Genomic DNA, 16072 nt, shown 5'->3' with positions numbered 1-16072 from the left:
TTTTTAAAACTTAGAAAATTATTTCAATTAGTGAAATGTATAAGCACTATAAATAACAATTGTAACTTATATAACAGTTTAGTGTTTGCTAAGTGCTTTATGGTGCAGTGGATAGAGTATCAACCCTGGGTCAGGAGGATCTGAGTTCAAATCCAGCATGAGACACAGTTTGTGTGGGCTAGTCAGTTGTCTTAGTTCCTCATCTGTAAATGAGGAGAAAACCCCAAATCAAATCTTAGCCAGACATAATTGAAATGACTCAATGACAACAATTATATGTTGCTTAAAGGTTTGTTTTGCACTTCCAAATGTTATTTCATTTGATCTTCTCACAGTTTTGTAAAGTAGATGTCAACATTGTTGTCTCCGTTTTATAGATTAGGAAACTGAGGCTGAGGGATATTTATTGACTTGGTCCTAGTTCACACAGCCAGTAAGTGGGTAAGGTTTATTTTTGTTCTCAGATCTTTCTAACTTCCGAGTCAAATCCATATTCCACTATAGCACAAAGTATAATGGTACAATCAGTTCATCAGAAGAGACTTTTATGGCATCATGTGGTTAATAGTAAGGATAGATGTAATGCTTTCTTTATTTGAGTTATTATTTCCCAGAGCTAGAAATATCTGGGTTTTCTGAAGGGATTTATGGAGTCTCCAGGAGTGATGTGCTTAGTTTGTTTATTGTTTTTCCTTCCTCAGCTACTTATTCTATGTAACAAGGAAATTGATAGTACCTGAACAGGAAGCTTTGGACTAGGTAGTCAGAAGACCTGAGTTCAAATCCTCCCTAGATCCTTTACTAGCTATGTGATTCTGAGCAAGTCATTTCACCTCTTTCTTATCTAGTTTCATACAAAATGGGAATAATATAGCAAGTACCTCTAGGATTTTTTGATGATAAAATGAGATAATATTGTAAAGTGCTTTGCAAATCTTAAAAGTGTTAAATAAATGCTAGCTATTAAATGATTACATATACAGTACAGATGAACTTCCTTTTTGTTTTCTTTAATTTCAGTATTTGCTGAAAAGGGAATTATTTCAAAGTTGATATGACAAAAGGCACAAATATCTTCTAGGCTTGTTAATTTGTTCAGAACTTCACAATTTTTTTTTTCAACACTACTTAGCTATTTGTTTCATAAAATAGACCGTTTAGTGAAGAAAAAAGTCTGTATTAACTTTTAGGGAGTTAACAGAAGTTGTGTGGATCACACACAAGGTCCAGAGATAGTGACCTCTGGAAAAGATCACTTTTGAGCAAGTATAGTTTGACCACCTTATTGTTTTGTTCCTTACTGACTCCCTTGGTTATTTGGAGAATTTGGGAATACTCTCATAGACCTTAATTTGAAGAAACTTTGCTGACAGAAATAGGAGGAAGGAATAAAAAAGGGTTTCCCTCCATGAAGCTGTCTGAAACTATGAAACTCAGAATTCCTCTTTAGTTGTGAACTCAGTGCAGTTAGTGTGGCCATTATGGAGTCCAGGCAATTGATCGTTAATGGTGGTGATCCTAAAGAGACCCTCTCTGCTGAGGTTTGAATTTTAGATGTTACTCTTCTACTTTTCTCAGCTTCAGTTTTTTAAATGGCGAGTTTGAAGTTCTTTTATCCCAGAAAAATATGATCGTTCTTAATTTCTGGTTGCAATTTTAGACCTTGGCTTGTGATTCAGCTTTTCATTTGTTTCTGCTCTTTTTTTGACTCTTGAGTTTTCACCCTTATTTTCCTTGTCTTAAAAGGAGGTTATATTTGTAAGTGTATCACTTGCTTCGCTGTTTCAATCAAATGCTTTGGACAAAAAACCTGCTTGCATGTTTTCTTCAGGACTGTCATACTTAAATTTGAAAGGAAGGGACAAAAGTTGCTTGTGTCCCACTGTTCTGGTAGGTTCTTGTTTCATGAAAAGTATTCACGCATTTTTCTATTGTGGCTTTCTTTTTACAAATGTATTAATCAGTCAACAAGTTAAGTTCTTGCTATGTTTCAAGCACCAGAGATACTCCATGCTTGGTTTCAGGGATACAAATAATAAGAATGTGAAACAATCACTACTCTGAAGGAACTTATCTTCTAATTTGAATACTTTTATTAGGTGAAGTTGTGTTTTTGCTATAATTGACAGTTTATGACTAGAATGTTTCTTTCTTTTTTGTATTAGGATGTCAGAGTTGATTGAGAAAGAAACTGAAGAATATCGTAAGGGAGATCCAGATCCATTTGATGATAGACATCCTGGTAAGATCTCTGTTTATAGATTCTTGTGCCTGATCTTTGTCAAATAAGAAAGCTGCCATTGGATAAAAAGTTTTATATTTTTAGGCTTTCTTTTCCCAATTACTTTGATTAGTTCAGATTATGTTCACATGTTAATCAGTTTATTTCTGAGAAAAATGGGAATATCTTTATTTTTCAAAATTTCTAAAATTCTTGACATCATAGTAAAAATTAAGGCAAAAGAAAAATAGGAAATTCTGGAGGAAACTGAAGTATGTGCAATATACTCTTTACAGATCAAAAGTCACCTTGTTTTTAGAAACCAGAAGTGGATTATGCTTAACTTGGTTGGCTCATAAAAGGATCGTATTTGATATATTTAGAAGGATGAATGCCTGGAAAATTAAGGTTTTGGGTTTTTTTTTTTGAAAACCAGAAAATTGGAGTGAACTTTTTTCCACATTCTTGATTCCTCCCCCCCACCTTAAGCTGTTACTTTTTAGATGATGTATGCCCCTTTTACAGATTGGTTGCTACAAGGCAACCATTTATTCTATAATAGCAGTATTTATGAACATTAAGTGCCTATTGTATGCTAGATATAGGGTTGATACAGTTTAGATGATAAGCTGTGACACCTGTTGACATGGGACTTGTGGTGTAAGATGTAACAATAATAATGTACAGTTTTGTTACAGAAAAAGTCTGGCAGCATTCTTGGGATGAAGTGCAAAGACTTCTGACTGTGAAACCCTAGGAACAGGGTTGAAACATGGGCCTGACTCTGCACAACCCACTTAGCCTCTATAACTCCCACTGAAAGACTAAATTGGGTGATCTGGTCCATATAGCTTTGAAATCCTGGGCATTTAGAGGCTTGCAAAAGAGTGCTAAATAACTTACCCTAAGTTTTGGAGTTGGTGCTAGAGGTGAGCATAATGTGCATATCTCCTGATTCTTTAACTTCTAGTGCTCTCTCTGCTAAATTATAATGTTTTTAGTAATTTCGGTTGTTTACTTTTTGACTGATTATAATGGAATGAAATGGGCAGGTAGGAGTTCAAATCTAGGCTTAGATGTGAACTGTGTGACCCTGGATAAATCACTTAATCCTGTTTGCCTCATTTTCTTTATTTGCAAAATGAACTGGAGAAGGAAGTGGTTAACTACTCTAGTATCTTTGCCTATAAAACGCCAAATAAGATTACAAACAGTTGGACATAATTGAAATGACATAATAGTAACAGATTATTGTGAAACTTCACAATAGTGCAATCTGCCTTAGTATGTGATTTGGTATAATTTAGTGAGATGTATGTGTCAGACTTTGATTAACAATGTTTTTTGTTTTTTTTTTGTTTTTATTTTATTTTGTACAAATAATGTTTTTTTATACATTAATAAAATATTCTTGTTTAAGAGTAAACATAATACCCCCCCCAAAAAAACCATAGACCTGCATGCGTGATAAAGTAAAGGGGAGAGAAAAAAAATTAAAATAAAACTAAAAAAAATAAAAAAAGTAATAATTTTAGGTATGGCCAGGTGTCACAGTGGACAAAGCACCAGCCCTGGAGCCAGGAGCACCTGAGCCCAAATCCAGTTCCACACACCCAACAATCACCCAACTGTGTGACCCCATGCAAACAATCCCCAACCCCATTCCCCTGCAAAAACCAAAAAAAAAAAGACCCAAAATAAAATAAAATATCATCATCATCATCATCATCATCATCATCATCATCATCATCATCATACTGGGGCGGCCGGGTGGTGGACAGAGCACTGGCCCTTGAGCCAGGAACACCTGGGTCCAAATCTGGCCTCAGACACCCAACAATCACCCAGCTATGCAACCCCAGGCACGCCACCCAGCCCCATTTGCCCTGCAATCCCCCCAAAAAGAATAATAACAGTAATAATAATAATAATAATAATAATAATAATAATAATAATGATAAATGAACTTCAGTCTGTTTTGACTAACAATCTTGTAAAACCTTGCCACCAGGTCTTGAATTTTTTTTCTTTTTAATCAAACTATATCAAACTATATTTTTAGTAGAAATAAATGAAAGAAGCAAGTTTTCCTGGAAAATATGTATTTGATATATATCTTTCTCCAACTAACCTGTCTTGTCTTATATATATCCTTTCCTTACTAGACTTCACCCCCCAAAATAACTTCATCCCAAAGATCCCCTTATTTTCTTTTTTATTCATTTGGTCTTCTGAAACCTTTTCCCTAAATTTTCTCTTCTATATCCCTTTTATATTTCTCTTATTTTTAAAAAATTGAATTGAAAACTTTATTTCTTTCTTTAAAAAACTAACTTTCCAAAGATACTTTTTCACAATAGAATTCTCTTATATCATATATATATAACATATCAATACATTGGTCATGTCTGACAACATGTGCTTCATACTTTAAATAAAGTTCATCATTTGTCTGACAGATAGTAAAGTATATTTTACATTTCTAAAGTTGAGTTTTCATATCTTTCAATGTTGCTTTCCTTTATGATGTGATTGTATGAATTATTTTCATTTTCCTTATTTTTTTCACAGTTCATATAATAGTAACAGGGAGCATTTATATAGTACCTTAAAGTTTGTAAAATACTTAAAAAAATTTATCTCATCTTATCCTCACAACAATCCTGGGAGGTAGTTGTTATTATAACCCTCATTTTACAGGATACTGAGTCAGAGGAAAGTGAAGTGACCTGTTGCCTCATCTCTAGGTCACATAGCTGATAAATGTTAGAGGCAGGATTTGAGCAAAGGTGTTTTAGAATTAAGGACATGGACTCTATCCACCATGTCACCTACCTGTCCCTGTCAAGTGATCTTAGAATTTACTGTCTTTCATATTCATTAGTTCTCATAATATAGTAAGTCTCTATTATGTAAATATTCCGTAGTTCAGCTCTTCCTCAGTGAAGGACACCACTTTGTTTTGAAATTTGCCCTATGCAAAAAAAGTTGACTAAATTTTTTTTTTTGCATATATGACCTTTTCCTTTGCCTTAGTTCTCTTTGGAGTATTTGCCAAGTAGTGGTAGTATGAAAAGGTATGGTTTAGTGATTTTCTACTATAATGGAACAAAGACATGATTTTTATGCTCTCACTTGTAATGCATTTTGTTGACCTATATCCTGAAGTTCTATCAGTTATAGGGAACTTCATTACTGTTTTAGAGGCTGCTAGATGGTACAGAGGTGGACAGAATGGTAGACTTGGACTCAGGGATATTTGAGTTCAAATTTGACCTTAGTTAGGAAATGTATCACTTAACAAATTTGGGCTCTCTTTTTCTCTCTCTCTCTCTCTCTGTCTCAGTTTCCTCATCTGTAAAAGGGGAATAATAATAACAATCTCTCAGGATTGTTGTAAGGATAAAATGAGATAGTATTGTGAAGATGCTTTGTAAACCTTAAAAGTGTTATATAATACTTGTTATTGTTATTACTGTTGCTGTTGTATTTTTTTAGGTGTTTTTTTTTTTTTGCAAGGCAAATGGGGTTAAGTGGCTTGCCCAAGGCCACACAGCTAGGTAGTTATTAAGTGTCTGAGACCGGATTTGAACCCAGGTACTCCTGACTCCAGGGCCGGTGCTTTATCCACTGCGCCACCTAGCCACCCCATTGTTGTTGTATTCTTGTCCATTGCCTAGTAGTCAGAACTATTGACTTATTCCCCTTTTATTAATTTCACTGAAAGTATCAGATTCAGGTGAAATTTAAGTGCTGAATATAAGCTCTGTTACCAGAATTCTAATTGAATTAGCTCAACAAACATTTTGAAAGAGTCTACTATTTGCAAGACAATATCCTAGGTTCTAAAGATGCAAAGACAAAAGTGAAACAATTTCTTTACTCGAGTACCTTGTGCAACATCATGATATTAGAATTGGAAAGGACCTTAGAGGTTATTTACAACAGTTCATCTCATTTTATTTTTTAAATTGTTTGTCTAATCACATATAAAAACAGTTTTTAATGTTCATCTGAAAAAAAATTTTAGGGGTGGCTAGGTGGCGCAGTGGATAAAGCACCGGCCCTGGAGTCAGGAGTACCTGGGTTCAAATCCGGTCTCAGACACTTAATAACTACCTAGCTGTGTGGCCTTGGGCAAGCCACTTTACCCCCATTTGCCTTGCAAAAAGCCCCCCCCCAAAAAAAATTTTTGAGTTCCAAATTCTTTTACTCCCTTGCCTACTCATTGAAAAGGCAAAGCAATTTGATATAGGTCATACAAGTGCAGTCATCCAAAACATATTTCCAGATTGGTTCTTGCCTTGTTATTGAAGAAGACCAAAATGACATCACTATGTCTGAGACAAATTAAGAGTGTGTCTGACTGCGACTAATCAGACCAATATGAGCTCAGGATGCTCTACCACTGGTCGGGCACAAGTAGTCTATGTGAACACCTGGGGTGGGTACTCTAAACTTATGTGTGTTGTGTTTCCTCAGAGCTGCTACAGTTCTGCCTTCCTCATAGAGCTCAGCATCCTTTCTGATGAGGGCACGCCTTACTGGGTGGTCTTGTGCTAGTGTCTCCCATGTTGTATAATCATTTCTGAAGTTCTTCAAATAGACCATCAGGGTGTTCCAGTATCACTTCTTCTGACCCCCTTCTGAGCGCTTGCCCTGTGTGTTCTCCATAAAATAATCTTTTTGGCAAGCATGTGTTTGACATTCCAACAGTGTGGTTAGCCCATTGTAGTTGTGCTCTCTGTAGTAACGTTTGAATGCTTGGCATTTTAGCTTGGAAAAGGATCTCAGTGTCTGGCATCTTCTGCTAGGTGACCATCAGAATCTTCCTAAGACAAATTAAATGGAAAGGATTCATTTTCCTAGCATGATGCTGATAGACTATAAAGATTTCACAGAGCAATGAAGTCAGCACAATGACCTTCAGTTTGGTAGTCAGTCTGCTTTCCCACATTTTCTATTGGAGCCTCCCAAATACTGAACTAGCTCAATATGTAAACTTCATTTTCAATGTATACCTCCCTGGAAAGTACACTGCCAAAGTAAGTGAACCTTATCCACAGTATTCAAAATTTTTCCATTTGCTGTAATTGATGATTCCACATATGGATAGTGTGCTGGCTGATGGAGCACCTGTATTTTCTTGGTGTTAATTGTTAGATCAAAATTAGCACATGCAGCAGAGAATCAATTCATACTTTGTTGCATCTCAGCTTTAGGGACTGCATTGAAAGTACAATTATCTGCAAACAGAAGATCATGCATCAACATTCTCTCTACTTTGGTCTTGACTCATAGCCTTTTCAAGTTGAAGAATTTACCATTAGTACAGTAGATGACCATGAGGCCATGTTCATCCTCATGAAGACATTTGAAAACGTGGCTGAAAGCATCATGTTAAAAATTGATGAGATTAACACACAATAGTGATGAATTCTTCCAGGCAACCAAATTTTGACAGTTGTCCATAAGCCCTCATAACAGTATCAAAGGCCTTGATCAGATCTACAGATGTTGTATACAGACCTTTGTCTGCTCCTGGCATTCTCCTAGACTTGTTGGGCAGCAAACACCATATTGGCTATTCTTTGACCCTTTCTGAAGCCACATTGGATCTCAGGGAGGTGACATTTTCCAGGTGAAGGACTTTGAGAAGAATCTTAACAAAGTGACTAAAAGACAAACACCCCTGTGATTGTCACCAGACATTCCTTTCCCTTTACTTTTATAGAGATGGATGATGGAGGCATCTTTGAATTCCTTGAGGATAATTTCTTCATACCATATTATTTGAAAAATTTCAGTCAGCTTTTAGATGAGTAATGGAACACCTCCTTCCTCCTGCCATCACCTTGAAAATCTCAGCTGGAATAGAATCAACACCATTGCTTTGCCACATGGAAGAGCCTAATGGCATTCAAAACCTCTTCTTCAGTTGGAACTTCAGCTAGGGATGAATTGACTTCAATTTGAAAGGAAGTCATTGGCTTCTTCATTGATTGATTAGTCTATTAAGTGTTCAGCCAGTCTCTCAAGGATCATATCCTTATCATTGATCAATGTGGCTCTGTCAACACTGAGTAGTTGAGATGTATCAAATGTTTTTGACCCATATATAGCTTTCTAGGGCATCATAAAAACACTTTGGATCATTACTATCTGCATAAAACTGAATTTCATCTGCTTTTTTACTGAGCCCAAGAGTCCTGCGTGTCTCTCTAGGCTTCACTTGTGCTTTATTTTTGATGGAATTAAATACTGCCTTTTTAGAAATGGTTGAACTATCCTGCTGATAAACCTGTGGAGTTCTCATTTTTCATTTAGCAGCTTCTGTATTTCCCCATCATTATCATCAAACCACTTGATGTTTGCAAATGTTCTGACTCAGATGAGCAAATGCTGTGCTGTATACCAATTCTCCAAATTAGTTATGTTGTAAAAGAAAACAGATTAAAAAAATCTAAATCCCAAGGGAAATAGTTTTAGGAATGTGTGCTTTTTTATCTTCATTCAGACTTTTATCAGTTCTTTCTCTGGAGGTGGATAGCACTTTCATCATAGGTCCTTTAGAATTGTCTTTTGTGGAGAATAGCCAAGTCACTCACAGTTTATAGCCAAATCATTCACAGTTATCATCATATAATATTACTGTTACAGTGTAAACTTTTATCCTAATTCTGCTCATTTCGCTTTGTATCAGTTCATATAAATCTTTCCATGATTTTCTGAAAGCATCTCGTGCATTATTTCTTTCTTTTTTTATTAAAAATTATATTTGAGTTTTACAATTTTTCCCCCAATCCTACTTCCCTCCCTCTACCCTCCCCCAGAAAGCAATCTTTCAGTCTTTACATTGTTTCCATGTTGAACATTGATCCAAATTGAGTGTGATGAGAGAGAAATCATATCCTTAAGGAAGAAACATAAAGTATAAGAGATAACAAAATCAGACAATAAGATACCAGGTTTTTTTTCTAAATTAAAGGAAATAGTCCTTGGACTTTGTTCAAATTCTACAGTTCTTTATCTGAATACAGATGGTATTCTCCACTGCAGACAGCCCCAAATTGTCCCTGATTGTTGCACTGATGGAATGAGCGAGTCCATCAGGGTTGATCATTGCCCCATGTTGCTGTTAGGGTGTACAGTTTTTTCTGGTTCTGCTCATCTCTGAGTCAAATTTTTAAAAAAACAAGTCATTCCCCAATTGACAAATGGTCAGAGGACATGCAAAGGCAACCCACCAATGAGGAAATCAAAGCAATCCATAGTCATACGAAAAATTGTTCTAAATCACAACTTATTAGAGAAATGCAAATTAAGGCAGCTCTGAGGTACCACCTCACACCTGTCAGTCCGGCCAGAAAGGACAATGATCAACGTTGGAAGGGATGTAGGAAAGCTGGGACACTTAATACATTGTTGTTGGAGCTAAGAACTCATCCACCCTTTCTGGAGAGCAATTTGGAATTATACTCAAAGGGCAACAAAAATGTGCATACTCTTTGATCCAGCAATGTCACTACTGGATCTATACCCTGAAGAGATTATGAAAAAGGGCAAAAACATCACTTGTACAAAAATGCCCTGTTTACAGCTGAGAAAATAGGTAGAGGTGAGATGTTTTGCCTAAAATTACACAGGAGGTCACATTTGAGCACAGGTCTTCCTGACTCCAGGCCCAGTGCTCTATGGACAGAAGCACCTAGCTTCTTAATAATCTGGTGTATGCATAAGGCCCACCTTGTTGGAGGAACCTTTAGGGCAAGGTTTTGCTGTATTGAGTCAAAGGCTTTTTAACAATTAGCAGAAAAGGATCTTATTTTCTCAACTTTTCAGTCAATTTTTAATGATTTAATTTGCTAGATAATACTCTCTTTTTCACTCCTTAAGCCTTCAACAAAGACTCCATCAAGTGCATGTACAGGCTATTCACCTAAAGCTTTTATAGAGAAAGAAAAGTAGTCATATGAGTTCGGAGTTACTACTAATTTCTTTTTTGTTTTTTTTTTCAGTTATAATAAGACCTGAGACTCTCCCAAGTGATGGCATCCTCCCTCTTTTGAGACATTTTGAGAATTTATTCCTTAGAATCTTCAAAATTGTGTTTGCCTCTTGTATAGATCTCCTGAATATACTGTACCTAGTTTGGCACTTTGTTTTGTTTTGTAGAACTTTCCCCCCAACTCTGCTCATTCTCTAGCTGAGCTTACTACTACTATACTAAACAAATTTAACTCCATTTTTGTAATAATTACAAAGATTTTTAGGAGCATATTTTATATATATATATATATATATATATATATATATATATATATATACACACACACACATATACACACACATATATATATATGAATTTTAATCATGAATCCATTTTTAATAAATCACAATTCTAATTTTAGAAATTTGAGTCCAAGACAGTAAGAAATAGCAATGTTGTGGCATTATCCGCTGACTTAAAATATATATATAAAGCCAGCCTTATATAGAGCCTTTCTAAAGTTCTAACAGCAGGGGTGGCTATTTGGTGTAGTGGATAAATACACCGGCCCTGGAGTCAGGAGTACCCGGGTTCAAATCCGGTCCTAGACACTTAATAATTACCTAGCTGTGTGACCCTGAGCAAGCCACCCAACCCCATCTGCCTTGCAAAAAACAAAAAAACAACCCCTCCCCCAAAAAAAACCCTAAAGTTCTAAGAGCAGAGAAAAACCTAACTTTTTTTTTATAAGAAAATAAGAAAGTGGGATAAGAACTTATAAATTTGGTCTGTGAAGAAGATGAAGCACCCAAACTTTTAATCATAAAGAAAAAGGAGAATCTTGAAGAAAAAGCCCTCTAACGAATACTTCCATTTAGTATTATATACATTGTGATTGGAAAGGAAATGAACATTTCCATAGCACCTACTATTTGCTAAGCACTGTACAGATATTTCATCTGATTTTTACAACAACCCTGAAAGGTAGGTGCTGTTATAATCCCCATGGTTATAGTTAAGGAAGCTGAAGCAAACAAGGTTAAGCAACTTGCTCAGAGCCACAGCTATGAAGTGTCCAAAACCAAATCCGAAATTCAGGTCTTCCCAGCTCCAGACCCAGCTCTACCTTGCTATCTCAATAATGAGACTGGAATCAAGATGATCTTCAGATAACCTGTTTCATTTTGACAGAAGAAATTCCTTCAATCTCCACTGGTTCAAGCATCTATTTTATACACCTTTGTTGATATTGTAGATTAAAATCTTCCAACTTTTGTATTTCTTCTTCAAAACTATCTCTAAGATCCTTATTATTTCTTAGGAAGACCTTTATTGCCTCTACATTTTTTATTATCTCTTCTGGTGGTATTGTTTGTACTTCTGCTTGAAGATTATTTTCCTGAAGTTTTCCCCTTAATAATTCCATTTCTATTTCATTGATTTCACTTCACTGAGGTAAATCCTGGTTTCATTTTCAGGCCCATCCAACTGATCCTCCCCAGGGATATGGAAAGCCCAATCAGATGTCAGGAGCTGTTCTAATACTTGTGGCTGCAATCTCTGGGATATTCCTGAATTGATTCAAAAAATTTTCAATCTTTTTCTGAAAATCTTGCAGCCATGTAGAAGAGACTTTCATTTCTGAAGAGTGCATGATTTCATTACAGCACTTAATCAACTCTATGACTTTCTTAAGATCAATCCTGAAGTGATCACAGGAGTTGATAAGACTTAAAAGAGCAACTGCATCACATTCCTCAGGTCCTTTTTTTTCAGTCAATCCTCTGGGCATAAAAGCCTTTATCACAGAGCCCACAAAATTCTCATTTGCTTTAGGAAAATGCAAATCATTCATCATATTTATATCTCCCTTTGCCAGTTCCCAGGGATCAAAAGACCAGTGCTCAGGCTTACAATTTCCCTAGTAGATGTCTCCATTTCTGTTGGTGTGATGTTTCAAAATCTCCCTTTTCCATTCTGCACACAAGTGACACTGAGGCTGAAACTGTCAGGCGCGGGGGTGCAGCGCGGGCGGGGGGGTGCAGCGTGGGCCGGTGGGGCAGGGGGTGCGGCCCCGGGCCGCAGAGCCGGGCCCGCAGGCGCCGGTGGAAGGCCCGCAGCTCGGCGTGGACGAAGCCCTGCAGGCGGCCCCGCAGCAGCAGCAGGCAGTGGCCCGCCTTGACCCACTTCTTGTTGAGGCACGCAGCCAGCTCCGGGAGCCCATCGGGGCGCCATCCGCGCCGCCGCCTGGGCCACCCGGGCCTCCTGGGCCACCCAGGGCCGCCGGAACCGTGAGCGCCTGTGCGCTCGTGCATAGTATTCCTTAACAATCGTACCACAACTTATTTATCTGGTTCCCTATTTATGAACATTTTGTCAATTCATCTCCAGTTCTTTGCCACCACAAAAAAGAGTTGCTATAAATACTTTTGTACATATTGGCCTTTTACATTTTTTAAAAGTCTTTTTGGGATAAAGACATAGTAATGGAATTACTGTATGAATGGTTACCCTATGGACATAGTTCCATGTTGCTCTCCAGAGTGGCTGAATCAGTTCACAACTCCACCAAGAGTGCTTTTAGTGTCCCATTTTTTTTCTCACATCCTCTTCAACATGTTTCATTTTCCTTTTTTTGTTATATTAGCCAATCAGATATGAGGTGGTACCTCAGAATTATTTTAATTTGCAATTCTCTAATCAATAGTGGTTTAGAGCATTTTTTTCCATGAGTGTAGATAGCTTTAATTTCTTCTGAAAACTAGATTTTTTGATCATTTATAATTGGGGAATGACTTGTATTCTTATAAATTTGACTATTCTCTAAATATCTGAGAAATGAGGCATTTATCAGAGAACTTTCTGTAAATTTTTTTTCAGTTATGATTGCTCTTTTTTTTCTTCCTACTTACCCCTTTTTCTCTTTCCTTTCATCCTTTTCCTTCTCAAAAGTGTTTTACCTCTGACCACCACCTTCCTCAATCTGTCCTCCCTTCTTTCAGCCAACCTCACCTTCTTTTACTCTTTTATTCAGTTTCCTGTAGGGACAACTAGATTTTTCCTTTTTGGTTTTTGCAAGTAAATGGGGTTAGGTGACTTGCCTAAGGTCACATGCATCTGGGTAATAAGTATCTGAGGTCAAATTTGAACTCAGATCCCCCTGACTCCAGGACTGGTGCTCTATCCACTGTGCCACACAGCAGCCCCTAAAAGCAGATTTCTATACTCACCTTAGTGTGTATGCTATTCTCACTTTGAACCAATTCCTATCTTAGTAAGATTCAAATGCCTGCCACTCCCCAACACCATTTTGCCACCTCTGTAAAAACTCTTGCTCCTCTTTTATGTGAATTAATTCATCCTATCTCATTCTGTATCCCTTTTTCTTACTCCTGAATTTATTTTATTTTTTAAGATACCACTGCATATTTAACATCAAACTTACTAGGAATTTCAATTATCATTTGCCCATGTAAGAATATAAATATTATTGAATCCCTTATGATTTCTTTCATTTTACCTTCTTTCATAATTCTCTTGAGTCTTGTACTTGAAAGTCAGGTTTTCTATTCAGCTCTTCATCATTTCATCAGGAATACTTGAAAGTCTTATATTTTATTAAATGTCTTTTTTCCCCCTGAAGAATTACATTCAGTTATTCTGGGTATTTGGTTCTAGCTTCTAGTCTTAGATTTTTTTTACTCTCCAGAATATCATACTCCAAGCCCTCAGATTCTTTAAGTAGAAGCAGATAAATCCTATGTTTTCTAACTAGTTTCATGGTATTGGAATTGTTTCTTTCTGAAGGCTTGCAATATATTCTCTGTAACTTCATAGTTCTTGAATAGGATCTCTTTCAGAAAGTGATCATTGGATTCTTCCCATTTCTGTTTTACTCATTTGCTTTTAGGATATCAAGGTAGTTTTCCTTGGTAGACGATATGTTGAAAGGTGATATCTTGGCTCTTTATTTAATCAGATTTTTCAGGTAGTCCAATAATTCTTTTTTTTTTTTTCCAAGGCAATGGGGTTAAGTGGATTGGCCAAGGCCACACGGTTAGGTAATTATTAAGTGTCTGAGACCGGATTTGAACCCAAGGTACTCCTGACTCCAAGACAGGTGCTTTATCTGCTACACCACCTAGCTGCCCCTAGTCCAATAATAATTCTTCTTCTTTTTTTTTTTTTTTTGCAAGACAAATGGGGTTAAGTGGCTTGCCCAAGGCCACACAGCTAGGTAATTATTAAGTGTCTGAGACCGGATTTGAACCCAGGTACTCCTGACTCCAGGGCCGGTGCTTTATCCACTACACCATAGTCCAATAATTCTTAAGTGATCTCTTCTAGATTTGTTTTCCAGGTTGGTTTTTTTCCCATGAATTGTTTTTCCATTTTCTTGTATTTTTTCATTGTTTTGATTTTGTTTGATTGTTTTGTGATATCTTCTGGAATCATTGGCTTCTAATTGTCCAATTTCAATTTTTAAGGAATAATTTTCTTCAGGAAGGCTTCACACTTCCATTTCACTTTGTCCAATTCTAGCTTTTAGGGATTTGTTTTCTTTGGTAGTGAATTTTTATCCTCCTTTTTTCAGTTAATCCAATTTTGATTTTTAATGATTTGTTCTCTTGAGTAGATTTTTCTGTTTTAGCATTTGACATATCCTTAATTTTTGAGGTGTTCTCAAGTATTTTTGTGCCTCCTTTTCCAAGTTGTTGATTCTTCTTTCTTTCTTTCTTTCTTTCTTTCTTTCTTTCTTTCTTTCTTTCTTTCTTTCTTTCTTTCTTTCTCAAGGCAAACGGGGTTAAGTGGCTTGTCCAAGGCCACACAGCTAGGTAATTATTAAATGTCTGAGTCCAGATTTGAACCCAGGTACTCCTGACTCCAGGGCCGGTGCTTTATCCACTACACCACCTAGCCACCGCCTCCCCCCCCCCCCCCAATTCTTTTTTGATAATTTTGTTTTTTGCATAATTGTTTTTGTTTTCTGAATTTTTCCTTTAGGTAATGGTCTTATTGATTTTGAAGAACTCCACAGACTCTTTCAGGAATTCCTTTGAGGACTAAAACCAATTCACATTTTTCTTTAAAGCTTTGTATGCAGCTGTTTTGACTTTGTTTTCTTTTGTGTTTGTTTTTTGATCTTCCCTGTTACCATAGTAATACTTTCTTTTTGTTGCACGCTCCTTTTCCCAATTTATTTCTTGACATAACTTTATGTTAAAGTTTGGCTCTGCTCCCTGGATGGAGGGGGCACTGTCTCAAATTTCAGGGTTATTATGCTCCTATTTTAGAGCTAGTTCTGTGGATCTGTTAAGTTTTTAATTTTTCTAAGGTGGTATAATCTAAGGAGAGGTTTGGTCATTGCTTTCCTGGCAGTGAGTTACACAGGCTTTATTTTCTATTCTGCAACTATGACCAGAATCTCCTGTTTCCCTGTGGTTATATGCTATAGTGTGCTAGAGCTCATCCTTGTCCTGGGACTGGGATCTGTAACCCTATATGGGCAATGTGATTGGGTCCTGTTCTTAGTACTAACAAAGGGTTCCCTGAAATCTCCTTCTTATCAGTTATATGACCCCCTTATTGTCTGGGGACTGAGAGCTCTGGAAGCCGCTTCATTCTATGCAGTTAACCCTAAGGTGTACTGCTACTTTGCTGGGGGCACAACGTGCACTGTCTGGGATATACTCTCACTCTGTGAGATAGACCTTTCCTGCTGACTTTCAAATGTTGCCTTGGGCTCGAAAATTGTTTCACCTCATCCTCTGTTGGTTCTGTGACTACAGAATTCTTTCTGAGGTATTGCTTTAAAGTTATAAGAAGGGAAATTTGGGAGATCTCAGGCAAAGGTCCTACCT

The 16072-nt window shown here is 36.8% G+C and overlaps 1 protein-coding gene and 1 pseudogene across 9 annotated transcripts in view; one reads left to right on the top strand and one right to left on the bottom strand.

Moving 5' to 3' along the window:
* Positions 1-16072, top strand: part of DCAF1 (DDB1 and CUL4 associated factor 1) — a 123829-nt gene that overhangs the window by 42671 nt on the left and 65086 nt on the right. For 8 of the 9 annotated variants that reach the window (XM_074198066.1, XM_074198069.1, XM_074198065.1 and 5 more), the window contains exon 3: positions 2166-2242. In XM_074198066.1, coding sequence (XP_074054167.1) covers positions 2166-2242 — 77 coding nt within the window. Of the gene's footprint in view, positions 1-2163; positions 2243-2919; positions 3151-16072 lie in introns of those variants that run through there. The other variant, XM_074198067.1, reaches the window with a different exon arrangement.
* On the bottom strand, positions 11278-12526 carry LOC141495081 (uncharacterized protein CXorf38 pseudogene; annotated as a pseudogene).

This window comes from Macrotis lagotis, chromosome 8, assembly GCF_037893015.1.
Source record: "Macrotis lagotis isolate mMagLag1 chromosome 8, bilby.v1.9.chrom.fasta, whole genome shotgun sequence".
Classification (NCBI taxonomy): domain Eukaryota; kingdom Metazoa; phylum Chordata; class Mammalia; order Peramelemorphia; family Peramelidae; genus Macrotis; species Macrotis lagotis.
The sequence above is the reverse complement of the archived record's forward strand: the minus strand, read 5'-3'. Positions and strand labels throughout refer to the sequence as shown.